Raw genomic sequence first — 27,459 nt, 5'->3', positions numbered from 1 at the left:
GGGCCTCCCTTAGGTCAACTCGGCCTCAAGTGAGTACCTGGTTCGGTGTGTAAACATCGCCACTGGGGAGACAAAGGCGGTCGGGCGTGGTGCCGGCCACCAACCCCCTCGTGTACCGTTCCGGCCTTCATAGGTGCTCGCTAACAGCACTTGCCTCTACAGTCTGTTAAGGCTATATGGGGGAGCTTTGTTTTGTGTGTGCCTGTGTGTGCCTGTGTGCCTGTGCGTGCCTGTGTGTGCCTGTGTGTGTGTGCGTGCCTGTGCGTGCCTGTGCGTGTGTGCCTGTGTGTGTGTGCCTGTGTGTGCCTGTGTGTGCCTGTGCGTGTGCCTGTGTGTGTGCGTGTGTCTGTGTGTGTGCGTGCCTGTCTGTGCGTGCCTGTGTTGGTGTGTGTGTTTGCGTGTGTGTGTGCGTGTGTCTGTGTGTGTGTGCGTGCCTGTCTGTGCGTGCCTGTGTGTGTGTGTGCGTGCCTGTCTGTGCGTGCCTGTGTGCCTGTGTGTGTGTGCCTGTGCGTGTGTGCCTGTGTGTGTGCCTGTGTGTGTGCGTGTGTCTGGGTGTGTGTGCCTGTATGTGTGTGTCTGTGTGTGGGTGCGTGCCTGTCTGTGCGTGCCTGTGTTGGTGTGTGTGTGTGCGTGTGTGTGTGAAAACAAAGACGACCTGGCGTACAGCTGGCCACCCACCCACACACCCACGGTCTGTTCAGGCTATACGGGGGATCTTTGTCTTTATCTTTGCGATTGTGCGCGCGCGCGCGTGTGTGTGTGTGTGTGTGCCTGTGCGTGCCTGTGTATGTGTGTGTGCGTGCCTGTATGCCTGTGTGCGTGAGTGTGTGTGCATCTCGCTACGCACGGACACCCGCGAGGCAGACAAAAGAGTCGAATTGAAGAGAAACGCTGCAACTTGTAAGGCTTCGTGCCGATAGGTGGGCCAGGGAAATCGCTGCTCATGAAACGAGATCTATTCTTTATCCCTATTGTTCAGAGCGGCGCGCGCGTGCGTGCGTGTGTGTGAGTGTGTGAGTGAAGTCACTTTAAATGACAAAAGGCAATACAAAGAATCTTCCGTTTGGCCTTAACAGGCAGCAGGGTTCTGTTAGGGAGCAATCTTTGAAGGCGCGCACGGCCGCCTTTGTCTCCCCCAGTGGCGACGTTTATAGCGAACCGCACCAGGTACTCATTTGAGGCTGAGTCGACCTAGGGGGACAGGAGGCCCAGGACCGGTTCAGATGAATCATCAGCGGTGGTTGGCGTTGGCGGTGAGCGGGAATCGAACTCTGTCACACCGCTCCGTCACACCGCTCCGTCACACCACTCTGTTGCTCGCTCCGTCATACCGCTCTGTCACACCGCTCCTTCACTCGCTCTGTCACACCGCTCCGTCACACCACTCTGTCACACCGCTCTGTCACACCGCTCCATCACTCTGCTCTGTCACTCCACTCCGTCACACCGCTCAGTCACACCGCTCTGTCGCTCGCTCCATCACACCGCTCCGTCACACCGCTCCGTCACACCACTCTGTCACACCGCTCCGTCACACCGCTCCATCACACTGCTCCGTCACTCCGCTCCGTCACACCGCTCAGTCACACCGCTCTGTCACACCGCTCCGTCACACCGCTCCGTCACTCACTCCGTCACACCGCTCCGTCACTCCGCTCCGTCACTCCGCTCCGTCACATCGCTCCGTCACCCGCTCCATCACACTGCTCCATCACTCCGCTCCGTCACTCCGCTCCGTCACTCACTCCGTCACACCGCTCCGTCACACCGCTCCGTCACACCGCCCCGTCACTCCGCTCCGTCACATCGCTCCGTCACACCGCTCCATCACACTGCTCCATCACTCCGCTCCGTCACTCCGCTCCGTCACTCACTCCGTCACACCGCTCCGTCACACCGCTCCGTCACTCCGCTCCGTCACTCCGCTCCGTCACATCGCTCCGTCACACCGCTCCGTCACTCCGCTCCGTCACTCACTCCGTCACACCGCACCGTCACACCGCCCCGTCACTCTGCTCCGTCACATCGCTCCATCACACTGCTCCGTCACTCCGCTCCGTCACTCACTCCGTCACACCGCTCTGTCACACCGCCCCGTCACTCCGCTCCGTCACATCGCTCCGTCACACCGCTCCATCACACTGCTCCGTCACTCCGCTCCGTCACACCGCTCAGTCACACTGCTCCGTCACTCCGCTCCGTCACACCGCTCAGTGACACCGCTCTGTCACACCGCTCCGTCACTCCGCTCCGTCACTCCGCTCCGTCACATCGCTCCGTCACACCGCTCCGTCACTCACTCCGTCACACCGCTCCGTCACTCCGCTCCGTCACTCCGCTCCGTCACACCGCTCCATCACACTGCTCCATCACTCCGCTCCGTCACTCCGCTCCGTCACTCACTCCGTCACACCGCTCCGTCACACCGCTCCGTCACTCCGCTCCGTCACTCCGCTCCGTCACATCGCTCTGTCACACCGCTCCGTCACTCCGCTCCGTCACTCACTCCGTCACACCGCTCCGTCACACCGCTCCGTCACTCCGCTCCGTCACATCGCTCCGTCACACCGCTCCATCACACTGCTCCGTCACTCCGCTCTATCACTCGCTCCATCACACCGCTGTATCACTCGCTCTGTCACACCGCTCCGTCACACCGCTCCGTCACACCGCACAGTCACACCGCTCCGTCACTCCGCTCTGTCGCTCGCTCCGTCACTCGCTCCGTCACACCGCTCCGTCACACCGCACAGTCACACCGCTCCGTCACACCGCTCGTCTGTCGACCACTCCGACCTTCGGTGACTTTCACGAGCTACCTCAGGTCATCAATCGTCCCGGCAATTGCAGGCGCTGCGCCTCTGCCTCTCGCCGCGCGTGCTCCCTTCAATGGGTCCTCTTCACCCGTGGCATTTGGGCGGGGGGGGGTGGTGACGATGGGGCGATGTGGTCACGCACAGCTGAGGCGCCAGCAGCAGCAGCAGCATCATCAGCATCCTTTCAGCAGGGGCGTGACTCGCTCTCAAATGTGTTGCATCCTTCACAATTAGGGAGTCACGCGCGTGCATGCGGAGACAAAGATTCCCCGTATGGCCTTCACCGACTGCTGGGGCAAGTGCACGTATGAAGGCCGGCACGGCGCACGAGAGGGTGGGTGGTTAACCACCACGCCCGGCCGCCTTTGTCTCCCCAGTTGGCGGCGTTTATGCACAACCGCGCCACGTACTCGCTTGAGGCTGAGTCGACCTAGTGGATGAGGCCCAGCTCCGGTTCTGATGATCGTCACTGGGTGTTGTTGGCCGTGAGCGGGAATCGAACTCGGGCGGCCGGCTTCGGAGCGCGCTAACCGCTGCACCACCGCTCCCCGCACACAGACACACAAGGACAGAGATCGTGTAGCCTGTAGCAGGCTGTTGGGGCACGTGCTGTGCGTAGTAGCGAGTGGCAGCAGCACCCCCTGTGAAGGCCGGCACTGGGACGCACGGGAACGGGGTGGGTGGTGGGTGGGGGTCACGCGGCCCGCACGCCCGCACGCCTTTGTCTCTCCCGTGGCGCTGACGCACGCGCCACGCCGCGTCACGCCGCGTCACGCCGCGTCACGCCGCGTCACGCCGCGTCACGCAGCTCCCCACGTGGGAAGCGGCCTCGTCGAGAGGTGACGGAGAAGACAAACGCCGTTGATGGTCACCCCCCCCCACCTTCACCCCCCCCACCCTCACCCCCCCACCCTCACCCCCCCACCCTCACCCCCCCCACCCTCACCCCCCCCACCCTCACCCCCCCCTCACCCTCACCCCCCCCCACCCTCACCCCCCCCACCCTCACCCCCCCACCCCCACCCTCACCCCCCACCCTCACCCCCCACCCTCACCCCCCACCCTCACCCCCCACCCTCACCCCCCACCCTCACCCCCCACCCTCACCCCCCCACCCTCACCCCCCCACCCTCACCCCCCCACCCCCCCCACCCTCACCCCCCACCCTCACCCCCCCACCCTCACCCCCCCACCCTCACCCTCCACCCTCACCCCCCCACCCCCCCCACCCTCACCCCCCCACCCTCACCCCCCCACCCTCACCCCCCCCACCCTCACCCCTCACCCCCTCCCCACCCTCACCCCCCTCTCACCCACCCATGACCTGGACGGGTCCAAGCAGTGCCACAATTCAGGTGTCGCAATTGCGAATCCACCATCACCGCCCCTGCAGGTGCGATGCCTCGAGCCCGTGGTGACACCGAGGGTCTCGGTGATGCCCTGGGGAATATTCGCGGCCGAAGGGAAGGTCACGGAGAGTCGGGTAGGAGCAGGTCCGTTTAAGGCCTTGCGTAGCAGCAAGACGATTCTTGAAATCAATCGCGGGGGGTTAGGAACAGGGAGCCAGTGGCGGTAACAGCAGCGCAGAGTCGTCATGTGGACCTTGAAGGGGTTGTTCCAGTCGGCACCACCGTGGAGGCCACGATTTTGAACAAACTGCAACCTATATTCTTGGTTCTTTTCGGTAAAGTCACCACCACGTAGAAGGGAAACAATAAAATAATAAAAATATAAAACGATAAAATTCTCACGACGTTTCGACTGCAACCACAAGCAGCAATCATCATCAGGTGTGAAAACCACAGCAAGAACATTTGAAAAAAAGTGGCGGTGTTTTTTTTATTAACGTTAGCACCACGGAGAGCGATTTGACAGTTTGTTCAGATGGACGAGTCCATCTATGTTCGGAAAAGAGGAGGGGGGAGACGAAAATAATGGATGCGGTCTGAAAGCCACCGTAAGCGTGAACAATCAATTAAGATCCGAAATGGTTTATCAAATCCTTCCAATGATTGCTAAGCCAGAATCCATCTTCTCTGTTGAAATTGTCTCTGTGTGTGTTTATGTGGATAGCCTCATGAACGAATCGCTCTCCGTGGTGCTAACGTTAATAAAAAACACCGCCACTTTTTTCAAACTTTCTTGCTGTGGTTTTCACACCTGATGATGATTGCTTCTTGTGTTGCAGTCGAAACGTCGTGAGAATTTTATTGTTTTATATATTTTTTTAAATTATTTTATTGTTTCCCTTCTACGTTGGTGGTGACTTTACCGAAAGAACCAAGAATATGAATCCCTGCAGTCACGAAAGCTTTAAATCAAAACCGCAACCTGTTTGGGGCCTTCCTCGGGCTTCCAAAACGCAGGGCAGTTCGCGCAACTCAACGCGGGAGAAGACCAAGGCGTGAATCCGTTCTTTTAGTGTGTGCAGTGCTCAGGATGCGACGTTTCTTCGGGTGGGTGGGGAGGGGGTTTAAAGCGAGCGATTCGCACGGTTCTGTTGACGTGGAACTGAAAGGGGAAAAAAAGTTTGGTCCAGAGCAGTAGGTTCTGAAACTTTGCTGCAGACCTGCACCCCTTTGGGTTTCAATCGTTACGAAGCATGTACAGTGTAATGTCGATAGCGACATGGAGGGGTTTAATGAGGAAGAAATAAAGCTGTAAATTGCGTTGCCCGTGCCTAAATTTGCGTTGTCGATGATTTTCCTTGGAAAATAATCCGGCCGCGTCTCGCAGCCACCCCGATAAAGGGCATCTCGCAGACAGTGGTAGGGGCTGGTAGGGGTACACAGAGGGGGTAGGGACTGGTAGGGGTACACAGAGACAGTGGTAGGGGCTGGTAGGGGTACACAGACAGGGGCTGGTAGGGGTACACAGGGAGTGGTAGGGGCTGGTAGGGGTACACAGACAGCGGTAGGGGCTGGTAGGGGTACACAGAGAGTGGTAGGGACTGGTAGGGGTACACACGGAGTGGTAGGGGCTGGTACGGGTACACAGGGAGTGGTAAGGGCTGGTAGGGGTACACAGAGAGTGGTAGGGGCTGGTAGGTTACACAGGGAGTGGTAGGGGCTGGTAGGTTACACAGAGAGGGGTAGGGGCTGGTAGGGGTACACAGACAGTGGTAGGGGCTGGTAGGGGTACACAGAGAGTGGTAGGGGCTGTTAGGGGTACACAGACAGTGGCAGGGGCTGGTAGGGGTACACAGGGAGTGGTAGGGGCTGGTAGGGGTACATAGGGAGTGGTAGGGGCTGGTAGGGCTACACAGACAGTGGTAGGGGCTGGTAGGTTACACAGAGAGGGGTAGGGGCTGTTAGGGGTACACAGACAGTGGTAGGGGCTGGTAGGGGTACACAGGGAGTGGTAGGGGCTGGTAGGGGTACACAGAGACAGTGGTAGGGGCTGGTAGGGGTGCACAGACAGTGGTAGGGACTGGTAGGGGTACACAGACAGTGGTAGGAGCTGGTAGGGGTACACAGACAGTGGTAGGGGCTGGTAGGTTACACAGACAGTGGTAGGTGCTGGTAGGGGTACACAGACAGTGGTAGGGGCTGGTAGGGGTACACAGAGAGTGGTAGGGGCTGTTAGGGGTACACAGACAGTGGTAGGGGCTAGTAGGTTACACAGACAGTGGTAGGGGCTGGTAGGGGTACACAGGGAGTGGTAGGGGCTGGTAGGGGTACACAGGGAGTGGTAGGGGCTGGTAGGGGTACACAGACAGTGGTAGGGGCTGGTAGGGGTACACAGAGACAGTGGTAGGGGCTGATAGGTTACACAGGGAGTGGTAGGGGCTGGTAGGGGTACACAGGGAATGGTAGGGGCTGGTAGGGGTACACAGGGAAAGGTAGGGGCTGGTAGGGGTACACAGGGATTGGTTGGGGCTGGTAGGGGCTGGTAGGGGTACACACAGTGGTAGGGGCTGGTAGGGGTACACAGACAGTGGTAGGGGCTGGGAGGGCTACACAGAGAGTGGTAGGGGCTGCTAGGGGTAGGGGCTGCTAGGGGTAGGGGCTGGGAGGGCTACACAGAGAGTGGTAGGGGCCGCTAGGGGTAGGGGCTGCTAGGGGTACACAGAGAGTGGTAGGGGCTGGTAGGGGTACACAGAGAGTGGTAGGGGCTGCTAGGGGTAGGGGCTGCTAGGGCTAGGGGCTGCTAGGGGTACACGGAAGGTAAAACCTGGGAACCGGTGACGCGCCACTGCAGATCGGCTGCCACCGGCGGAGCTCCACAATGCGGCGTGAATGGCGGGCGGGCGCACCCCTACGCGGCATTGTGCACGACGTTGCTTCTCTTGTTGTGCTCGCCGTTCACGGCTGAAATCCAAGCCGTGTTGTGTAAGCTCACGCGCAGTGGTTGACCTTTCGGCGGTGGTGGTGGTGGTGGGGGGGGGGGAGGTCAGCGCAAAAGGTCACCCGGGTGTTATTTTTCTGCCTCCTTTTAGGGTGCAGTTTTATTGAAAACATTTTTTTTTTGAAACGCAGCAAAATACAAAGACGCCGCTTGTACCGGTCATCGTGCAAGTCCACTCAGCTCCACGTCCTCCTGTACCACGTCACTCCGTCTCTTCTCTAGCCCGTGCCGCGCCCGTTTAGCCCCCTCGATCCGGCCGGACAAAAGCTGTTTCGGCATGCGGTGGCTGGGCATGCGGGCTACGTGACCCAGCCAACGCAGCCTTGCCCGCCGGAGGAGCTCACCGATGGGACCCTGCCCAGATCTTTCAAGGATTTGTGAGCTCCTCACACAATCCAGTTTGGTTAAACCCAGGATGGATCGTAGGCAGGCCAGCCTAAATGTTTCTAACCGGCGAAAATGCTCCATTTAAGGGGGTCCACGTTTCGCAAGAGTAGAGAAGGGAGGGAATGACTGTGGCCGAGAAGACCTGAAGCTTCGTGCGGAGCGACAGACCAGGTAGCTTCCACACAGCGTTACGCAACCGATGAAAAGATATTGCCGCTCGACTGATTCGGAGTGAGACCTCTGCTGTTAAACTGGAGCCAATCATAAGCACACTGCCCAGGTATGGGAAACTCTCCACTCTCTCCACAACTGCCCCATCACCGATTGGGAGTTGTTGGGGTGGAGTGTCCGATGGTACAAAATTACCCAGGCAGGTGCTTAGTTTTGGTGGGTGCTGATGGCAAGGGCCCACCTCTTAGTGGCACGCTCCAGGTTCAGCAGCAGCAGCAGCGCCTCCAACTCCTCCTCTGAGGTCTCAGGCGTGGGTGCCGTCCGTGCGTTACCTCCCCACCGCCAACCCCCTTGCGTTCTCTTCTCTTTAAAACAAACCCTAACGCCGAGGACCGAACAAAGGAGACTGTTCGAGCAGGAGCGAGCACGCCGCTTAGCCGCGGGGTGCCGCGTCGGGTGCCTGGCGCTCAGTCGCTCGCGTCCCCGTCGACCCCCCCCTTCATGCCGTCGTCTTGACCGCATCGTCCAACTCCTGTCGCAACCACGTGGAGGAGGATGAGGGCATGAGGCTCAACGCAACGACAAGAAGCGAGTGGTAAATACATGTATAATATAGGGGGGGGGGGGCGGCGGATGATCCTAGTGGTTAACAGGAGCTACAAATGTTATGGGCCCCGCACTTTCAAGGGCCCCGCGCTAAACGCTTTCAAGCCATCAATGCGGGTTCAGTGATCCTGCACTTGCTCTATTACTATAGTACTAGACCGCCTTGAACGACCGGGTGTTGCAGGATTAGCGATTTGTCGTATTACCTGGCTAGATAGCGAATGAACGATTACAATAACTACAATACAGTGAGGGAAACAAGTATCTGATCCCCTGCTGATTTTGTACGTTTGCCCAATGACAAAGAAATGATCAGTCTATAATTTTAATGGTAGGTTTATTTGAACAGTGAGAGACAGAATAACAAAAAAAACATCCCGAAAAACGCATGTCAAAAATGTTATTCATTGATTTGCATTTTAATGAGGGAAATAAGTATTTGACCCCTCTGCAAAACATGACTTAGTACTTGGTGGCAGAGGTCAGACGTTTATTGTAGTTGGCCACCAGGTTTGCACACATCTCAGGAGGGATTTTGTCCCACTCCTCTTTGCAGATCTTCTCCAAGTCATTAAGGTTTCGAGGCTGACGTTTGGCAACTCGAACCTTCAGCTCCCTCCACAGATTTTCTTTGGGATTAAGGTCTGGAAACTGGCTAGGCCACTCCAGGACCTTAATGTGCTTCTTCTTGAGCCACTCCTTTGTTGCCTTGGCCGTGTGTTTTGGGTCATTGTCATGCTGGAATACCCATCCACGACCCATTTTCAATGCCCTGGCTTAGGGAAGGAGGTTCTCACCCAAGATTTGACGGTATATGGCCCCGTCCATCGTCCCTTTGATGCGGTGAAGTTGTCATGTCCCCTTAGCAGAAAAACACCCCCAAAGAGCTCTATTTTGGTCTCATCTGACCACAACACTTTCACCCAGTTGTCCTCTGAATCATTCAGATGTTCATTGGCAAACTTCAGACGGGCATGTTTACGTGCTTTCTTGAGCAGGGGGACCTTGCGGGCGCTGCAGGATTTCAGTCTTTCACGGCGTAGTGTGTTACCAATTGTTTTCTTGGTGACTATGGTCCCAGCTGCCTTGAGATCATTGACAAGATCCTCCCGTGTAGTTCTGGGCCGATTCCTCACCGTTCTCATGATCATTGCAACGCCACGAGGTGAGATCTTGCATTGAGCCCCAGACCGAGGGAGATTGACAGTTATTTTGTGTTTCTTCCATTTGCGAATAATCGCACCAACTGTTGTCACCTTCTCACCAAGCTGCTTGGCAATGGTCTTGTAGCCCATTCCAACCTTGTGTAGGTCTACAAACTTGTCCCTGACATCCTTGGAGAGCTCTTTGGTCTTGGCCATGGTGGAGAGTTTTGAATCTGATTGATTGCTTCTGTGGACAGGTGTCTTTTATACAGGTAACAGGCTGACACGCTGGCGACGCGATCCTCGCCCTGCTCAAGCGGACTGAGAAGCCAAGGGATCAACGCGTTTCAAGAGTTTTTGGCTGCTGCGATGAATGTCCAATTGATGATGATGATGACAATGATTATCATAATGACGATGACAATTATCATGATCATGACGATGATCATGACGATGATGACGACGATGAGCCAACTTCGTTGAGCTGTTATCGTTTGTGATGGCCAGTGTCGCTTCTGACAAAGAGCTAAGCAGTAACTCAGCGGGGCCCTTCCCAGGTAAAATAAAAAAAAATAACATTCGGAACGACGACGGTTCAGATTTGAAACGCATTCACACACATCGGCACGATCAGGAATATCATCAACATTTTAATTCAACCACAAAGTCCTTTAAAAAACATGAACAACAAACCATAACACTGGATGGGTTTATTTCAGTCGTGCTGCAGAACTCTGCAACAATTCTCGAATTTCGCCGCTGTGCATTGTTTGACGCCTCAAAGTGCACCTAGCCTGGCACAAGCGCCGCGCCGACGTCACCGCCACCTACTTAAGCGGTGACCGGCGGTGGTTGTTGTTGTTGTTGTTCAGTGGGGAAATTCATTTCCCGGAGGTCATCGTGCTGAACAACCGCACAGCAGGTAACAACCCGAACACACAACATTGGGAGACATTTAGACATTAAAAAAAAACACAAACACGTGGCAATATTCTTGCATGTAAATATAACTCGAGTCTACGTGTGTGTGTGTGTGTGGGAAGCGGTAGTTGGTGGCTAAAGCGCAGCAAGTTGTCACAGTAGGGGGGCACAGGTGGTGCATCATCTCAGTCGTCTCAGTCAGCCGACCCGTGGCACCTGCTGGGTCTGCCCCGTGACCTCCTGCCGGCGGGCGCTCGACACTTCGCGTGGCCTCGACGTGCACCTAGCCTGGCACGGGCGTCGTGGTGACGGCACCGCCACTTTGCGGCGGACGGCGGCTGCTGCTGAAGCGGAAGTTTAGGAGGTTAGCTCGCTGTACTACGAGCCCGGCCGCCAGAGTTCGACTCCCGTTCACGTCCGACGCCGGTGACGGTTATATCCCGAGCCAGGTGCTGGGCCTCTCCTAGATCGACTCGGCCGCAAATGAGTGCCTGGTGCGGTGCGTCAACATCGCCACGGGGGGGGAGACAAAGGCGGCCGGGCGCGTTTCCTGGCCCGCCCACCCCCTCCTGTTTCCGCAGTGCCGGTAGCCTTCATAGGCGCTGCTGCTACTGCTGCTGCTGCTACTCGCTACGGACAATCGGCACTGGCCCCGACCCTCCGTTACAGGCTACAAGGGGGGGGGGGGGGAATCTTCTTGAGCGTCTCGTGCGAGCGAGCGCGTGAGCATTTCCCCTAGGCCCAAAACAAAAATTAAACGTTTACAATGTTAAAGCGACTTTCGGCGGGTCAGCAGAAAGACAACCCGCAGACCGCCATCGAAACCGCGGCTCCCCCCAACAGTCGGGGGAAGAATATAAAAATAAAAAAATAAACGTTGTCACTTCTGCACCAGAGCACGCGTGTGCATCCGACAATCCTGCGGGGCGGTAGCGGATTGTACACTGGGAGGGGTACACCCCCTAAAGCAAAAAACGAAACGTCGTTTCAGAAATCAACAATCGACGGGGGATAAGAGGGGCTTTCCCCCTTTTTTCTGGCAACAAAACTGAAACCTTTTTACGAGGATTCACGTCTGCATTAACCACACAAACACCCTATTATTACATTTTGGCACTGGCAAAGGAGGTCTAATGATGTAATCTACGGGGACCCACGTTGCCGCTATCGAGATGATGATGATGAGGCTTTAACCTTCTAGGCAACAATGCAGGAGCGCTGTTAAGATGTTTAAACACCAAACGGCAGGAGAACTTTCCGCGCTAACAACGGTGGAAGGAGGGCCGCGGGTAATTTAAAAATTGCAGATAATCCAGAAATAGAACAATTTTTCCACGGGTCTCCGTGCCAAAAACCACGAACGTTGGGCATCAAAATAATGTTTAAGCGAAGGAAATCGAGCTTGTTAACCCCAACAGGACAAAGATGTGTCGTGAACAATGCGTTGATCCTGTTTCATTACAAAAGTCCACGCCAACGCACTCGCTCACTTCAAGAGGTGCGCAGAGCATGCAGTTTCTGCTTCAAGGTTACGCCAACGACGACCCTATTTCTCCGTCATCGCACAGTTTCGTCAAATTAAAACTCGCACGAAATAAAACGATCGGAGGGATCGCTCAAAGTGAAGCACAGCCGACGATCTTGATTGTTGCTCTTTCGATTCAGAACGAATACGAGACGATCGTCGACCGATTGATTGATCGATTGATGATGATGATGATCAGCGTGCTCAGTGATGATAATTATAATAATAAGACTTTCCTGGCTCCCGCCTTTGCAGAAGACTCCGGCCCCCACTGAGTGGATTATGACAGCAGCAAGATCCACAGCCAATCAGACATCAAACTCCGCGCCCACTGTGTGTAAAGATGTTGCAACTACTGTAGTGTAGGGGCGATCACGTTTGACTTCGGATTAACCGGAGCATTTGTTCGGTTTAAGCACGCGACTTGCAATAAACATTTTCCAAGAATAACAACGCAACGCTGTTTTTTTTTAAGATGATTCGCTCTGGGCTTAAGGGAAAAGCCCACGGCTTGTTAATTCATGCCAAAATCTCAAGCAGTTCATCCGCAAATCGGATGAACCCGCACGCGGGCAATCCGAGCTTCGACCTGCAGAGGGCGCGCCTCGTCGCAACGCATCACCGGCAACAACAAAAAAACACGTGCAAAGGCAAACACCGCTTTGACATTAACGACGATGTGCAAGCGTTGTCCTGGAAACCGATTGGGCCCTCCCTCCAGCACCAACCGAAGGCCGAAGCCTCCCCCCGCCGCTTCCACGGGCGCCGTCTCGCCGCCGCCTGCCGCTGTTCCGAGCGGAGCACAACAGCAGGCAGGGGGGGAACAGCCGCTGAGGGGCCCGGCCTTGGAGGAGGCTGCAGGGCCAACCGAGCCTCGAGAGGGCCACTGCGTGTACGCGCAGTTACACAAAGCGCGTTCGGCTCGCGAGTTTCGCCACGACACACGGATGCGCGGTTGACGCAGACCCGATGGTGGCTCGTGGTAACAGGCGGGCGACGATTTGGCGCTTGAGCATCTTTGCACAGCCTCCCGTATTGTTGCATACACTCGCGTTTGCTGTTGTACCGCCGCAAATCCGGTCATCACGCTTTTGCTACGTACGGCGCGAAAGACGTTCCCCAACACGCACGCACGAAGACAATGGAACGGCCCATGCAGGTGACGGGAAAAAGAGCTTCGCGGCTCATCGGATTCCTTCGAGTCGACAAAAAAAACGATTCTCATTTTTTGGTTTTTTTTTATAACATTTACACCCCGTAACCATTGCATGGCAACGCTGCGGTTTCTCTCGAGTCTCAAGGTTCACGAGTTCAAATCCTGCCCGCGGTGGATTGAGGCCCACAATCATCAACATCGTGCCTCCCTTCCGGGGTCGTGTCAATAAAATTGAGTACCGCTTTGTACGGAAGTCAAAAGTGGTTGTCCGATGGGCCCGGGGATGGCCCAAACCTCCCCTCCCGCCATGGGAGTGTGGAACTTCCAACCGCTGGCTCAGCAGGGAGGTGAGTGCCGTCCCGATGCTCGTTTAAAAAAAAGAGGGAAATCGATCACTCGGCAGGCCCGAGCCGGTGAATCGCGAGCAAGCTAACCGGGCACACGTCGGCCAATCGGAACGCGACGAGGCGCGTTTGGTTTCGACGCGACGCCAACGGCCAATCGGAGCGCAGCGCGGCGCATTCCGATTCGACGCAGCCAATCGGAACGCTTTGCTCGGTTCTAAGCGCCGGGCCGTACGGCCGAAGCTCAGAGCTCCTCGTGCCGGCGGTTGAGATCGTCGCCGTAGTTGGTGGCTTGACTGCCCACGAACACGCTCCACTTCGCCAGGATCTCTTCCTTGGACAGCTTGCCGTCCTTGCGGTGCGACAGACCACAAGCAACGACAAGGAACGGCAAGGAACGGCGTTGAGTACTGAGCCGAAGTGACGGCAGGAATCCACGCGCTTCGTGGTTCTTTCGGTAAAGTCGGGTGGCGGGGAATAAAACTAAAGATCACTGCGTTTCGATCGCAACGCAAGCAACCGGTCGTCGGGTGATGACGTCGCCAGGTGATGACGTAACCAGGCGATGACGTCGTCAGGTGATGACGTCGCCAGGCGATGACGTCGTCAGGTGATGACGTCGCCAGGTGATGACGTCGTCAGGCGATGACGTAACCAGGCGATGACGTCGTCAGGTGATGACGTCGCCAGGCGATGACGTCGTCAGGTGATGACGTCGTCAGGTGATGACGTCGTCAGGCGATGACGTAACCAGGTGATGACGTCGCCAGGTGATTACGTCATCCGGCGATGTCATCACCAGGTGATGACGTCATCACGGCGTTTCGATCGCACCGCAAGCAACCGGTCATCAGGTGATGACGTCGCCAGGTGATGTCGTCGCCAGGTGATGACGTCGCCAGGCGATGACGTCGCCAGGCGATGACGTCGCCAGGCGATGACGTCGTCAGGCGATGACGTCGTCAGGCGATGACGTCGTCAGGCGATGATGACGTTACCAGGCGATGACGTCGCCAGGTGATGACGTCACCAGGCGATGACGTCACCAGGCGATGACGGTTGCTCGCGTTGCGATCCAAACGCCGTGATCGTTTATTTTTTTCTCCCTACCCGACTTTACAGCTCATCGGATTAAGGTGGGGGTGGTGTGGGGGGTGGGTGGGGTGGGTGGGTGGGTGGGGGGGTGTGGGTCACCACCTCGTCCCCGTCGTCGGCCTCCCCGACGAGGTGGCGTGCCTCTGCGAGGGCGTGCTCGTAACCGACGGGCAGCAGCCAGGCCCGCACCTCCTCGCGTCCCATCCGCCCGTCGCCGTCAGAGTCGCGGAACCGCCGGAACTGCTGCCGCTCCGTCTCCACCCACTCGGGCTCCGTGGTCTCCGCGGGCCCCGCCGGGTGGTACATGTCGGCTGGGCGGGCGGTCGGGGGTCGGAGTGGCATTTGGACACCCGTGGGATTTCGCGACCAAAGATCATCCACTGGAGGGCTTCCCGTCAACTCACGAGGGGGCTTTCGAAAGAGCGTGAACGCTTACATGGAAAAATAACGGGCAACATACTCGAACATGGTAACGAATGTAATGTTAATAGCTTCATAAAGTCAAAGGGTCTCCGCTTGTTCATTTCCCGTGGTGTTGTTGCGCGATATGAACCACCTACACCACCATCTTCAATGGCCACTCCTACAGTCACCACCACCACCACCTACACCACCATCTTCAAGTGCCACTCCTACAGTCCTCACCACCACCACCACCTACACCACCATATTCAAGGGCCACTCCTACAGTATCACCACCACCACCTACACCACCATCTTCAAGTGCCACTCCTACAGTCCTCACCACCACCACCACCTACACCACCATATTCAAGGGCCACTCCTACAGTCACCACCACCACCTACACCACCATCTTCAAGGGCCACTCCTACAGTCTCACCACCACCACCACCTACACCACCATCTTTAAGTGCCACTCCTACAGTCCTCACCACCACCACCTACACCATCCTCTTCAAGGGCCACTCCTACAGTCACCACCACCACCTACACCACCACCTACACCACCATCTTCAAGGGCTACTCCTACAGTCTCACCACCACCTACAACACCCTCTTCAAGGGCCACTCCTACAGTCTCACCACCACCACCTACACCACCATCTTCAAGGGCTACTCCTACAGTCTCACCACCACCACCTACACCACCATCTTCAAGTGCCACTCCTACAGTCTCATCACTACCACCACCTACACCACCATCTTCAAGGGCCACTCCTGCAGTCTCATCACCACCACCACCTACACCACCATCTTCAAGGGCCACTCCTACAGTCACTACCACCAACTACACCACCATCTTCAAGGGCAACTCCTGCAGTCTCATCACCAACCCCAACCTACACCACCATCTTCAAGGGCCACTCCTACAGTCTCACCACCACCTACACCACCATCTTCAAGGGCCACTTCTACAGTCACCACCACCACCTAAACCACCATATTCAAGGGCAACTCCTACAGTCTCACTACCACCACCTACACCACCATCTTCAAGGGCCACTCCTACAGTCACCACCACCACCACCACCTACACCACCATCTTCAAGGGCTACTCCTACAGTCTCACCACCACCACCTACACCACCATCTTCAAGGGCCACTCCTACGTCCTCACCACCACCACCACAACCTACACCACCATCTTCAAGGGCCACTCCTACAGTCTCACCACCACCACCTACACCACCATCTTCAAGGGCCACTCCTACAGTCACCACCACCACCACCTACACCACCATCTGCAGGAATGTTGCGCGGATAACGGTAAGGGTTCCTGCAGGGATGTGCGAGGCGATGACGGTGCAAGTCCGGCAGAAGGACGTGAGGTCGCTCACCAATGTATTCCTCCAGATCAATGACTCCGTCTCCATCCTTATCCACGTCCTCGATCGTCTCCTGCAATCACATTCACCGCCATCGTCATCGTCGCCGTCGTCATCGTCGTCGATGAGGATCAATCCGCTGCTGGATGAACGACAAATCCGCAACGGGGCAACCGGCAGGAATTTGAAACCCGATCTGAAATAAACTCACGATGGTCTCCGAGCGTTCCACTCGGTTTGCTCCGTTGCCACCTTCACCAGATAATATGAAGACGCGCTTTGTGCGTTACCCTCCCCGGACTCGCGCCAACGGACGTGCGGTGGACCGAGCGAGCGAGCGATCGGACGAGCGATGGAACGATGGATGGAGCGATGGAACGACGGAGGGCGACTCACGGTGACGACGATGTCGCTCATGTGCCCGAAGGAGGAGGGGTGGAGGAAGGCGGCGAACTCCCCGCGGCTGAGCTCAACGCCCCCCGCGGCGGCGCCGCCGCTCACCCCGCCGGCGGCCGCGTCGAAGCGCCGCTTGTCCCTCGCCAGGAGCCTGGAGTAGGCATCGGCCGTCTCGACTGGGACGGGGCACGGGTGGCACGGGTGGCACGGGTGGCACGGGTGGCGCACGCGCGGCACGCAGGACACACACACAGACGGCACGGGCGCAGCATGCACACGTTAACATCTTCCTAGCCACCGTGATGATGAAGATGATGAGAGTGAAACACGCACTCTAAATACACAGCAGGCTGTCAGGGTCGGGATTAGAACCCACGACCTCCTGCATCCCAGGCGAGGTCGTTAACATCTTCCTAGCCACCGTGATGATGAAGATGAGAGTGAAACACGCACTCTAAATACACAGCAGGCTGTCAGGGTCGGGATTAGAACCCACGACCTCCTGCATCCCAGGCGAGGTCGTTAACATCTTCCTAGCCACCGTGATGATGAAGATGAGAGTGAAACACGCACTCTAAATACACAGCATGCTGTCAGAGTCGGGATTAGAACCCACGACCTCCCGTATACCTGGCGAGGTCGTTAACATCTTCCTAGCCACCGTGATGATGAAGATGATGAGAGTGAAACACGCAATCTACAAATACACAGCAGGCTGTCAGAGTCGGGATTAGAACCCACGACCTCCTGCATCCCAGGCGAGGTCGTTAACATCTTCCTAGCCACCGTGATGATGAAGATGATGAGAGTGAAACACGCACTCTAAATACACAGCAGGCTGTCAGGGTCGGGATTAGAACCCACGACCTCCTGCATCCCAGGCGAGGTCGTTAACATCTTCCTAGCCACCGTGATGATGAAGATGATGAGAGTGAAACACGCACTCTAAATACACAGCATGCTGTCTGGGTCGGGATTAGAACCCACGACCTCCTGCATCCCAGGCGAGGTCGTTAACATCTTCCTAGCCACCGTGATGATGATGAGAGAGAGAGACACCCACTCTCCAAATACACAGCAGGCTGTCATGGTCAGGATTAGAACCCACGACCTCCTGTATACCTGGCGAGGTCGTTAACATCTTCCTAGCCACCGTGATGAAGATGATGAGAGTGAAACACGCACTCTAAATACACAGCAGCAGGCCGTCAGGGTCGGGATTAGAACCCACGGACCTCCCGCATACCGGGCGAGGTAGTCAACGACCCCTAGCCACGGCGGGAGAGGCAGACACACGAGAGGGTGAGGTGGAGGAGTCATCGTCGTCCGTGAGGCGTACAAGAGAGTCCGCCGTAGGTGGCGTTCCGGTACTCGTCCCAGGAGAGTCGCCCGTCGCCGTTGGGGTCCCTCCAGCGCTGCTCCACGTCCTCGCGCAGCCAGCGCCGCTGCGTCTGGCGAATCCACGCCGCCAGCTCCTCCTGGCCCACCAGCCCGTCGCCGTCCACGTCCATGCGGTCCACGATTTTGCTGCGCGACGGCGACGGCGACGGCGCGCAGCGGACGGAGCGGAGGACGGAGACGGAGAGACGGACAGAGAGAGACAGACAGAGAGAGACAGACAGACAGAGACAGAGAGAGACAGAGACGGACAGAGGCAGACAGAGAGAGACAGACAGGGACAGAGAGACGGACAGAGGCAGACAGAGAGAGACAGACGGGAACGCAGAGAGAGAAGGACACGGACAGAGACAGAGACGGAGAGACAGACAGAGGCGGAGAGACGGACAGAGGCAGACAGAGAGAGACAGACGGGAACGCAGAGAGAGAAGGACACAGACAGAGACAGACAGAGACGGAGAGACAGACAGGGACGGAGAGACGGACAGAGGCAGACAGAGAGAGACAGACGGGAACGCAGAGAGAGAAGGACACGGACAGAGACAGAGACGGAGAGACAGACAGAGGCGGAGAGACAGACAGGGACGGAGAGACGGACAGAGGCAGACAGAGGCGGAGAGACAGACAGGGACGGAGAGACGGACAGAGGCAGACAGAGAGAGACAGACGGGAACACAGAGAGAGAAGGACACGGACACAGACAGAGACAGACAGAGACGGAGAGACAGACAGAGGCGGAGAGACAGACAGAGACGGAGACGGACAGAGACAGACAGAGAGAGACAGACGGGAACGCAGAGAGAGAAGGACACGGACACAGACAGAGACAGACAGAGACGGAGAGACAGACAGAGGCGGAGAGACAGACAGGGACGGAGAGACGGACAGAGGCAGACAGAGAGAGACAGACGGGAATCCAGAGAGAGAAGGACACAGACAGAGACAGACAGAGACGGACAGAGGCAGACAGAGAGAGACAGATGGGAATCCAGAGAGAGGACACGGACAGAGACAGACAGAGACGGAGACGGACGGAGGCAGACAGAGAGAGACAGACGGGAACACAGAGAGAGAAGGACACGGACACAGACAGAGACGGAGAGACAGACAGAGGCGGAGAGACAGACAGGGACGGAGAGACGGACAGAGGCAGACAGAGGCGGAGAGACAGACAGGGACGGAGAGACGGACAGAGGCAGACAGAGAGAGACAGAGACAGACAGAGACGGAGATGGACACGGACAGACACAGTCAGAGACGGAGAGACAGACAGAGGCGGAGAGACAGACAGGGACGGAGAGACGGACAGAGGCAGACAGAGGCGTAGAGACAGACAGGGACGGAGAGACGGACAGAGGCAGACAGAGAGACAGACGGGAACGCAGAGAGAGAAGGACACGGACAGACACAGACAGAGGCGGAGAGACAGACAGGGACGGAGAGACGGACAGAGGCAGACAGAGAGAGACAGAGACAGACAGAGACGGAGATGGACACGGACAGACACAGTCAGAGACGGAGAGACAGACAGAGGCGGAGAGACAGACAGGGACGGAGAGACGGACAGAGGCAGACAGAGAGAAACAGACGGGAACGCAGAGAGAGAAGGACACGGACAGACACAGACAGAGACGGACACAGACAGAGACAGACAAAGACGGAGAGACAGACAGAGGCGGAGAGACAGACAGGGACGGAGAGACGGACAGAGGCAGACAGAGAGAGACAGAGACAGACAGGGACGGAGACGGACAGAGGCAGACAGAGAGAGACAGACGGGAACGCAGAGAGAGAAGGACACGGACACAGACAGAGACAGACAGAGACAGAGAGACAGACAGAGACAGAGACACGGAGACGGACAGAGGCAGACAGAGACAGACGGGAACGCAGAGAGAGAAGGACACAGACAAACAGAGACGGAGAGACAGACAGAGGCAGGCATTACGCACGGGCTCAGCACTTACAGTTTAGCGATCGTTCCGCGACGAGTTAAAGTATTGGGCGCCGCGGTGGCTAGGAGATGTTAACTGCCTCGCCTGGCCAGCGTGGTTTTATTTACTGCGTCTTAAATTTTGATTTAAAGCTTTCGTGACTGCAGTGATTCATATTCTTGGTTCTTTCGGTAAAGTCACGTTGAAGGGAAACAATAAAATAATAAAATACATATAAAACAATTACATTCTCACGACGTTTCGACTGCAACACAAGCAGTCATCATCAGGTGTGAAAACCAACGGCAAGAACCGGTTCCCATTGAAATTGTTCTTGCTGTTGGTTTTCACAGCTGATGATGACTGCTTGTGGTTGCAGTCGAAACATCGTGAGAATTTTATTGTTTGATATCTTTATTATTTTATTGTTTCCCTTCAACGTGACTTTACCGAAAGAATCAAGAACATAGATGGACTCGTCCACCTGAACAAACTGTCAAATCGCTCTCCGTGGTGCTAACGTTAAAAAAAAAAGCGCCACTTTTTTCAAATTTTGTGGCTGTGGTTTTTCACACCTGATGATGTTGCAGTCGAAACGTCGTGAGAATTTGATTGTTTTACATTTTTATCATTTTATTGTTTCCCTTCTACGTGGCTTTACCGAAAGAACCAAGAATATGAATCACTGCGTCTTGTTTTTATGCTCACGTTGCATCTCCAGTCCAAACGAACACTAAAAAAGATGAATGTGAACAGTCCGCTCGGGGTGTTACGTTTGCCACGGCCCAGGGTGGTGCAGGCAAAACGGAGAGAAATCCACGCGCCCACGGTGAGACAGAGCCGCTCCAACGGCGTCGGGAAAGTTTTTACCACCGCGGTCCTCGCGCACGACGTGGGCAAAGATCCCCCGAGTAGCCTCAACAGGCTGTCGGGGCAAGCACTGCGAGTAGCAGCACCTACGAAAGGGCGGCACTGCGGCAGACGTGGGGGGGTGAGTGAGTGAGTGGCCAGCACCACGCCCCGGCCGCCTTTGTCTCCCCAGCGGCGACGTTTCCACACCAGGTCCGCACTTGAGGCCGAGCCGACCTGGGGCGGTGTGCCCAGGACCCGCTTCAGATCAAAACGTCGCCGGCGTTCGTGGCCGTGAGCAGGAATCCAACTCGGGCGGCCAGCTTCGTGGCGCAGCGCGGTAGCTGCGACGCTCGCAGAGCCACCGGGTTATGTTTCACTTTGAGTTTGAGCGGGAAAGCTCCCACCGAGCTTTCCAGCTCTTTTTTCAGAGGCGACCCCCGGCCATCACAAATGAGGGCAGCTCAACCGAGTGGCTTCGTCGTCGTCGTCGTCGTCGTCGCCGTCGTCGCGATCGTGCGGAAATTTGCAGCGGCAGCCAAACGCTGGAAATTCGCGTGGACGCTCATTCTAAAAGTGGAGGAGGGGGGGGAAAAAAAGGCGGAGGAGGACCCGGAGGGAAGAATCCACACAGGGAGGGAGAAACGCGCAGACTCCAAATAACAGCGGGCATCGTCAGGGTCGCGATCGAACTCACGGCCTCCTGTGTACCAGGCGAGGTAGTCAACATCCCCTACCCATCGCGGTGATGAGCGCGACATGCAAACTCCAAATATACAGGAGGTGTCATCAGGGTCAGGGATCGAACCCACAGACCTCCCGCACACCGGGCGAGGTAGTCGACATCTCCCTAGCCACAAACTCCAAATATCCAGCAGCAGCATCAGGAGTCAGTGGTCAGGGATCGAACCCACAGACCTCCCGCACACCGGGCGAGGTAGTCGACATCTCCCTAGCCACAAACTCCAAATATCCAGCAGCAGCATCAGGAGTCAGTGGTCAGGGATCGAACCCACAGACCTCCCGCACACCGGGCGAGGTAGTCGACATCTCCCTAGCCGCAAACTCCAAATATCCAGCAGCAGCATCAGGAGTCAGTGGTCAGGGATCGAACCCACAGACCTCCCGCACACCGGGCGAGGTAGTCCACATCTCCCTAGCCACAAACTCCAAATATCCAGCAGCAGCATCAGGAGTCAGTGGTCAGGGATCGAACCCACAGACCTCCCGCACACCGGGCGAGGTAGTCCACATCTCCCTAGCCACAAACTCCAAATATCCAGCAGCAGCATCAGGAGTCAGTGGTCAGGGATCGAACCCACAGACCTCCCGCACACCGGGCGAGGTAGTCGACATCTCCCTAGCCACAAACTCCAAATATCCAGCAGCAGCAGCATCAGGAGTCAGTGGTCAGGGATCGAACCCACAGACCTCCCGCACACCGGGCGAGGTAGTCGACATCTCCCTAGCCACAAACTCCAAATATCCAGCAGCAGCATCAGGAGTCAGTGGTCAGGGATGGAACCCACAGACCTCCCGCACACCGGGCGAGGTAGTCGACATCTCCCTAGCCACCGGCGCGGCCCTTTCCATCCGCTCTTACCCGAGCCGCTCCTTGCTCTCTTCCGGGCTCAGGCTGCGGAACTCGCGCGCCGCGTACGACCCCAGGATGGCGTCGTGGTCGGAGCCGAAGGGCCGGGCGTCGTCGCGGGCACCGTCGACGCCGCCGCGGGTCCCGGCGTGCCGCGGCTTCTCGTCCGCCGTGGGTTTTGCCGTCGCGAGGTTCGCCGTCGCCAGGAGCAGCGTGAGCAGCGCCGGAACCCACCGCGGCGGCGTCGTCGCCGTCGTCGCCGTCATCGCCGTCGTCGCCGCCGTCGCCGCTGTGCCGCGATGGAAGAGAGGAGGACAACGAGTGAGTGGTAGGGAGTGGAAGCAGGGGAGAGGGAGGGAGGGAGGGTAGGGAGAGAGGGAGGGTAGGGAGAGGAGAGAGGGAGGGTAGGGAGAGGAGAGAGGGAGGGTAGGGAGAGGAGAGAGGGAGGGTAGGGAGAGGAGAGAGGGAGGGGAGAGGAGGGTAGGGAGAGGAAAGAGGGAGGGGAGGGAGAGGAGAGAGGGAGGGGAGGGAGAGGAGGGAGGGAGGGTAGGGAGAGGAGAGAGAGGGTAGGGAGAGGAGAGAGGGAGGGTAGGGAGATGAGAGAGAGAGGGTAGGGAGAGGAGAGAGAGAGGGTAGGGAGAGGAGAGAGGGAGGGGAGGGAGAGGAGAGAGGGAGGGTAGGGAGAGGAGAGAGAGAGGGTAGGGAGAGGAGAGAGAGAGGGTAGGGAGAGGAGAGAGAGAGGGTAGGGAGAGGAGAGAGGGAGGGGAGGGAGAGGAGAGAGGGAGGGGAGGGAGAGGAGGGAGGGAGGGTAGGGAGAGGAGAGAGGGAGGGTAGGGAGAGGAGAGAGAGGGTAGGGAGAGGAGAGAGGGAGGGTAGGGAGAGGAGAGAGAGAGGGTAGGGAGAGGAGAGAGGGAGGGGAGGGAGAGGAGAGAGGGAGGGGAGGGAGAGGAGGGAGGGAGGGGAGGGAGAGGAGAGAGGGAGGGGAGGGAGAGGAGGGAGGGAGGGAGAGGAGAGAGGGAGGGAGAGGAGAGAGGGAGGGGAGGGAGAGGAGAGAGGGAGGGGAGGGAGAGGAGGGAGGGAGGGGAGGGAGGGAGAGGAGGGAGGGAGGGGAGGGAGAGGAGAGAGGGGCGGGAGGGGAGGGAGAGGAGAGAGGGGAGGGAGGGGAGGGAGAGGAGAGAGGGAGGGGAGGGAGAGGAGAGAGGGAGGGGAGGGAGAGGAGGGAGGGAGGGGAGGGAGGGAGAGGAGGGAGGGAGGGGAGGGAGAGGAGAGAGGGGAGGGAGGGGAGGGAGAGGAGAGAGGGAGGGGAGGGAGAGGAGAGAGGGAGGGTAGGGAGAGGAGGGAGGGAGAGGAGGGAGGGAGGGGAGGGAGAGGAGGGAGGGAGGGAGAGGAGGGAGGGAGACTTCAAGGCCCTGGTTTCTGCCAGAATTTGGCTGGAATTTCTTCACGCTTATTTGACGGTGGGGGGGGGGGAGGTGTGTCGCATCCTTTTTGACACGTGGGGCGACAGAGGGTGCTGTGTGCCACGTGACTGAAGGAGGGGATCCAGCAATGGGGTTTTTGAGGGTGCTACTTTTTTTTGTTTGCGTCCTGTGAACACAGCAGCACGCTATACATGTGGAGACCGGGTCGTATGTTGGATCTATGGGCCTCTGTGTGTGAGTCTGTGGGTCTGTGTGATTCTATGGGTCTGTGTGAATCTGTGGGTCTCTGTGTGAGTCTGTGGGTCTCTGTGTGAGTCTGTGGATCACTGTGTGAGTGTATGGGTCTCTGTGTGAGTCTATGGATCTCTGTGTGAGTCTATGACCTCTGTGTGAGTCTATGGATCTCTGTGTGAGTCTGTGCCTCTGTGCGAGTCTACGTGTCTCTGTGTGAGTCTATGGCTCTCTCTGAGCCTAAGGCTCTCTGTGAGAGTCTACGTGTCTCTGTGTGAGTCTGTGGGTCTCTGTGTGAGTCTGTGGGTCTCTGTGTGAGTCTGTGGATCTCTGTGTGAGTCTATGGGTCTCTGTGTGAGTCTATGGATCTCTGTGTGAGTCTATGGGTCTCTGTGTGAGTCTATGGATCTCTGTGTGAGTCTATGGGTCTCTGTGTGAGTCTACGTGTCTCTGTGTGAGTCTACGTGTCTCTGTGTGAGTCTAAGGCTCTCTGTGTGAGTATGTGGGTCTCTTTGTGAGTCTGTGGGTCACTGTGTGAGTCTAAGGCTCTCTGTGTGAGTATGTGGGTCTGTGTGAGTCTGTGGGTCTCTGTGTGTGAGTCTGTGGGTCTCTGTGTGTGAGTCTGTGGGTCTCTGTGTGGTGAGTCTGTGGGTCTCTGCGTGAGTCTATGGATCTCTGTGTGAGTCTATGTGTCTCTGTGCGAGTCTATGGATCTCTGTGTGAGTCTATGTGTCTCTGTGTGAGTCTATGGATTTCTGTGTGAGTTTATGGATCTCTGTGTGAGTCTATGTGTCTCTGTGTGAGTCTATGGGTCTCTGTGTGAGTCTATGGGTCTCTGTGTGAGTCTATGTGTCTCTGTGTGAGTCTATGGGTCTCTGTGTGAGTCTATGGGTCTCTGTGTGAGTCTATGTGTCTCTGTGTGAGTCTGTGGGTCTCTGTGTGAGTCTATGTGTCTCTGTGTGAGTCTATGGTTCTCTGTGTGAGTCTATGGGTCTCTGTGTGAGTCTATGTGTCTTTGTGTGAGTCTATGGGTCACTGTGTGAGCATATGGCTCTCTGTGAGAGTCTATGTGTCTCTGTGTGAGTCTATGGTTCTCTGTGTGAGTCTATGGGTCTCTGTGTGAGTCTATGTGTCTTTGTGTGAGTCTATGGGTCACTGTGTGAGCATATGGCTCTCTGTGTGAGTCTATGGGTCTCTGTGTGAGTCTATGGGTCTCTGTGTGAGTCTATGGGTCTCTGTGTGAGTCTATGGATCTCTATGTGAGTATGTATAAAGTGCGTTGAACTTCTTTCGCACCGTACGTAGCCAGCCGTGGCAAATCGGAGGTGCGTGGAGTTACGCGCGCACCTTGTCCACACGTTACAATCAATCGCATTTAGAAGTTTCATCTATCACCCCCACGGTGCCGGAAATTCCACGTTCCAGTACCGGGACCCGTATACTCCAATGCACCTTTTCAAGCATCTGCAACTCTCAATTGTCTAAACCATTCGGCCGTGCACGCGATAGGCGACGTTTCGGGCGACGATCCCCTTGCGTTAAAGCGTTCTATGATTTTAAACAAAACAAAAAAATATATATCAAATAAATACAATTAGATCGTTTTCTTTGGTTCTTTCGGTAAAGTCACGTAGAATGAGAATAAATAAATTGATAAAATAAAATAACATAACACAATAATATTCTCACGACGTTTCGGCCACAACACAAGCGGCACAGCGCTGGAGTTAAAGAGCCACGTTCAGATCACGACCTTTAAGCTGTGTCAGAAGAAACAAAGCGCCTTGACAAAGGAATTAGCATATAATTTAGCATTGAAATGGCTGAGTGATTAGCTTGTAACTGGTCACAGAAATAGCTAAATTCTATGCTATTTCAATGCTAAATTATATGCTAATTCCTTTGTCAAGGGGTGCCTCTGCGGATGTGTATGCTTTAACTTTTAACATAGCTATTTCTGTGACCAGTCACAAGCTAATCACTCAGCCATTTCAATGCTAAACTATATGCTAATTCCTTTGTCAAGGCGCTTTGTTTCCTCTCACACAGCTTAAAGGTCGTGATCTGAACGTGGCTCTTTCACTCCAGCGCTGTCCTACCAGACAGTCTCGTCCCTTCACCTGATGAAGGCCGCTTGTGTTGTGGCCGAAACGTCGTGAGAATATTACTGTGTTATGTTATTTTATTTTATCAATTTATTATTTTATTCTCATTCTACGTGACTTTACCGAAAGAACCAAAGAAGATGAATCATTGCAGTCACGAAAGCTTTAAATCTTTAAGCTTTAATTTTAAGTCGTAACAACGCTCGATTCTCTGCCTCGTTAAACTTCTCGTTTTGATTTAAAGCTTTCGTGACTGCAGTGATTCATATTCTCGGTTCTTTCGGTAAAATCACCACGTAGAAGGGAAACAATAAAATAATAATATTGTTTTATATATTTTTTTATTTTATTGTTTCCCTTCTACGCGACTTTACCGAAAGAACCAAGAATATAAACTACTCTCGTTATGAACGTTCAGGAGTTGGTACAACCACAACAACAACAAAGTCGTAAATAAAACTCACGGTAATTCCTCAGAAGTCGTCGGATTAAGTTAACTTTTAGTTTGCTTTAGCGCTCGCTCCACTAACCCCGTTACATTTAGCGATCTGAACCATTCAACACACGGGCTACGAACCCACCAATAGGATCGCTCCTTGCAAAGGTTACACGGTGGGAGGGGGGGGAGGTGCCGAATGAAATCGGCTCTGCGATTGGTCAGAATCATAAGCGGGTGGGGGGGGGTCAGGCCCATCCGCGTCGCCGATTGGCTTAGCGGTGTCGACGTGGGGTTATGCGAGGCGGTCTCTGCCCCTTCTGGCAGCCATTTTTATCTTCTGAAAATTATTCTGGAAGATGCGTTTTTTTATTCTTCTGGAAGATGTAATTTTAATCTGGAAGATGTATTTATATTCTGGAAGATATCATTTTAATCTGGGATATTTATATTTGATATTCTGGAAGATATATTTTTTATCTGGAATACTTATTTTATATTCTGGAAGGTATAATTTAAATCTAGCAATACTTATTTTATATTCTGGAAGATATAATTTTAATCTGGAATACTTATTGGATATTCTGGAAGATATTATTTTAATCTGGAAGATGTATTTTATCTTCTGGAAGATATTTTAATCGGGAATGTTTATATTTGATATTCTGGAAGATATAATTTTTTATCTGGAATACTTATTTTATATTCTGGAAGGTATAATTTAAATATAGGAATACTTATTTAATATTCTGGAAGATATAATTTTAATCTGGAATACTTATTTTATATTCTGTAAG

General features: G+C 55.4%; 1 protein-coding gene and 1 long non-coding RNA gene across 2 annotated transcripts; both read right to left on the bottom strand.

Moving 5' to 3' along the window:
- Window positions 1–10,109: 10,109 nt before the first annotated feature.
- LOC116956382 (calumenin-B-like) lies at window positions 10,110–26,825 on the bottom strand. Its single transcript, XM_032977964.2, has 7 exons — window positions 26,691–26,825; window positions 22,482–22,758; window positions 18,037–18,224; window positions 16,698–16,873; window positions 16,314–16,374; window positions 14,616–14,824; window positions 10,110–13,770 (listed from the first exon to the last, which is right to left on the bottom strand). The coding sequence occupies exons 2-7, from the start codon at window positions 22,733–22,735 to the stop codon at window positions 13,663–13,665; spliced, it is 996 nt and encodes a 331-aa protein (XP_032833855.2). The 5' UTR covers window positions 22,736–22,758; window positions 26,691–26,825; the 3' UTR covers window positions 10,110–13,662.
- LOC142906460 (uncharacterized) lies at window positions 14,831–16,307 on the bottom strand. Its single transcript, XR_012930301.1, has 3 exons — window positions 15,517–16,307; window positions 15,317–15,462; window positions 14,831–15,118 (listed from the first exon to the last, which is right to left on the bottom strand). It is a non-coding gene; the product is annotated as an uncharacterized LOC142906460 (long non-coding RNA).
- Window positions 26,826–27,459: the final 634 nt, after the last annotated feature.

The sequence above is a fragment of the Petromyzon marinus genome, chromosome 65 (assembly GCF_048934315.1).
Source record: "Petromyzon marinus isolate PM22_M1 ecotype Great Lakes invasive population chromosome 65, UKy_Petmar_22M1.pri1.0, whole genome shotgun sequence".
Lineage (NCBI taxonomy): Eukaryota > Metazoa > Chordata > Hyperoartia > Petromyzontiformes > Petromyzontidae > Petromyzon > Petromyzon marinus.
The sequence above is the reverse complement of the archived record's forward strand: the minus strand, read 5'-3'. Positions and strand labels throughout refer to the sequence as shown.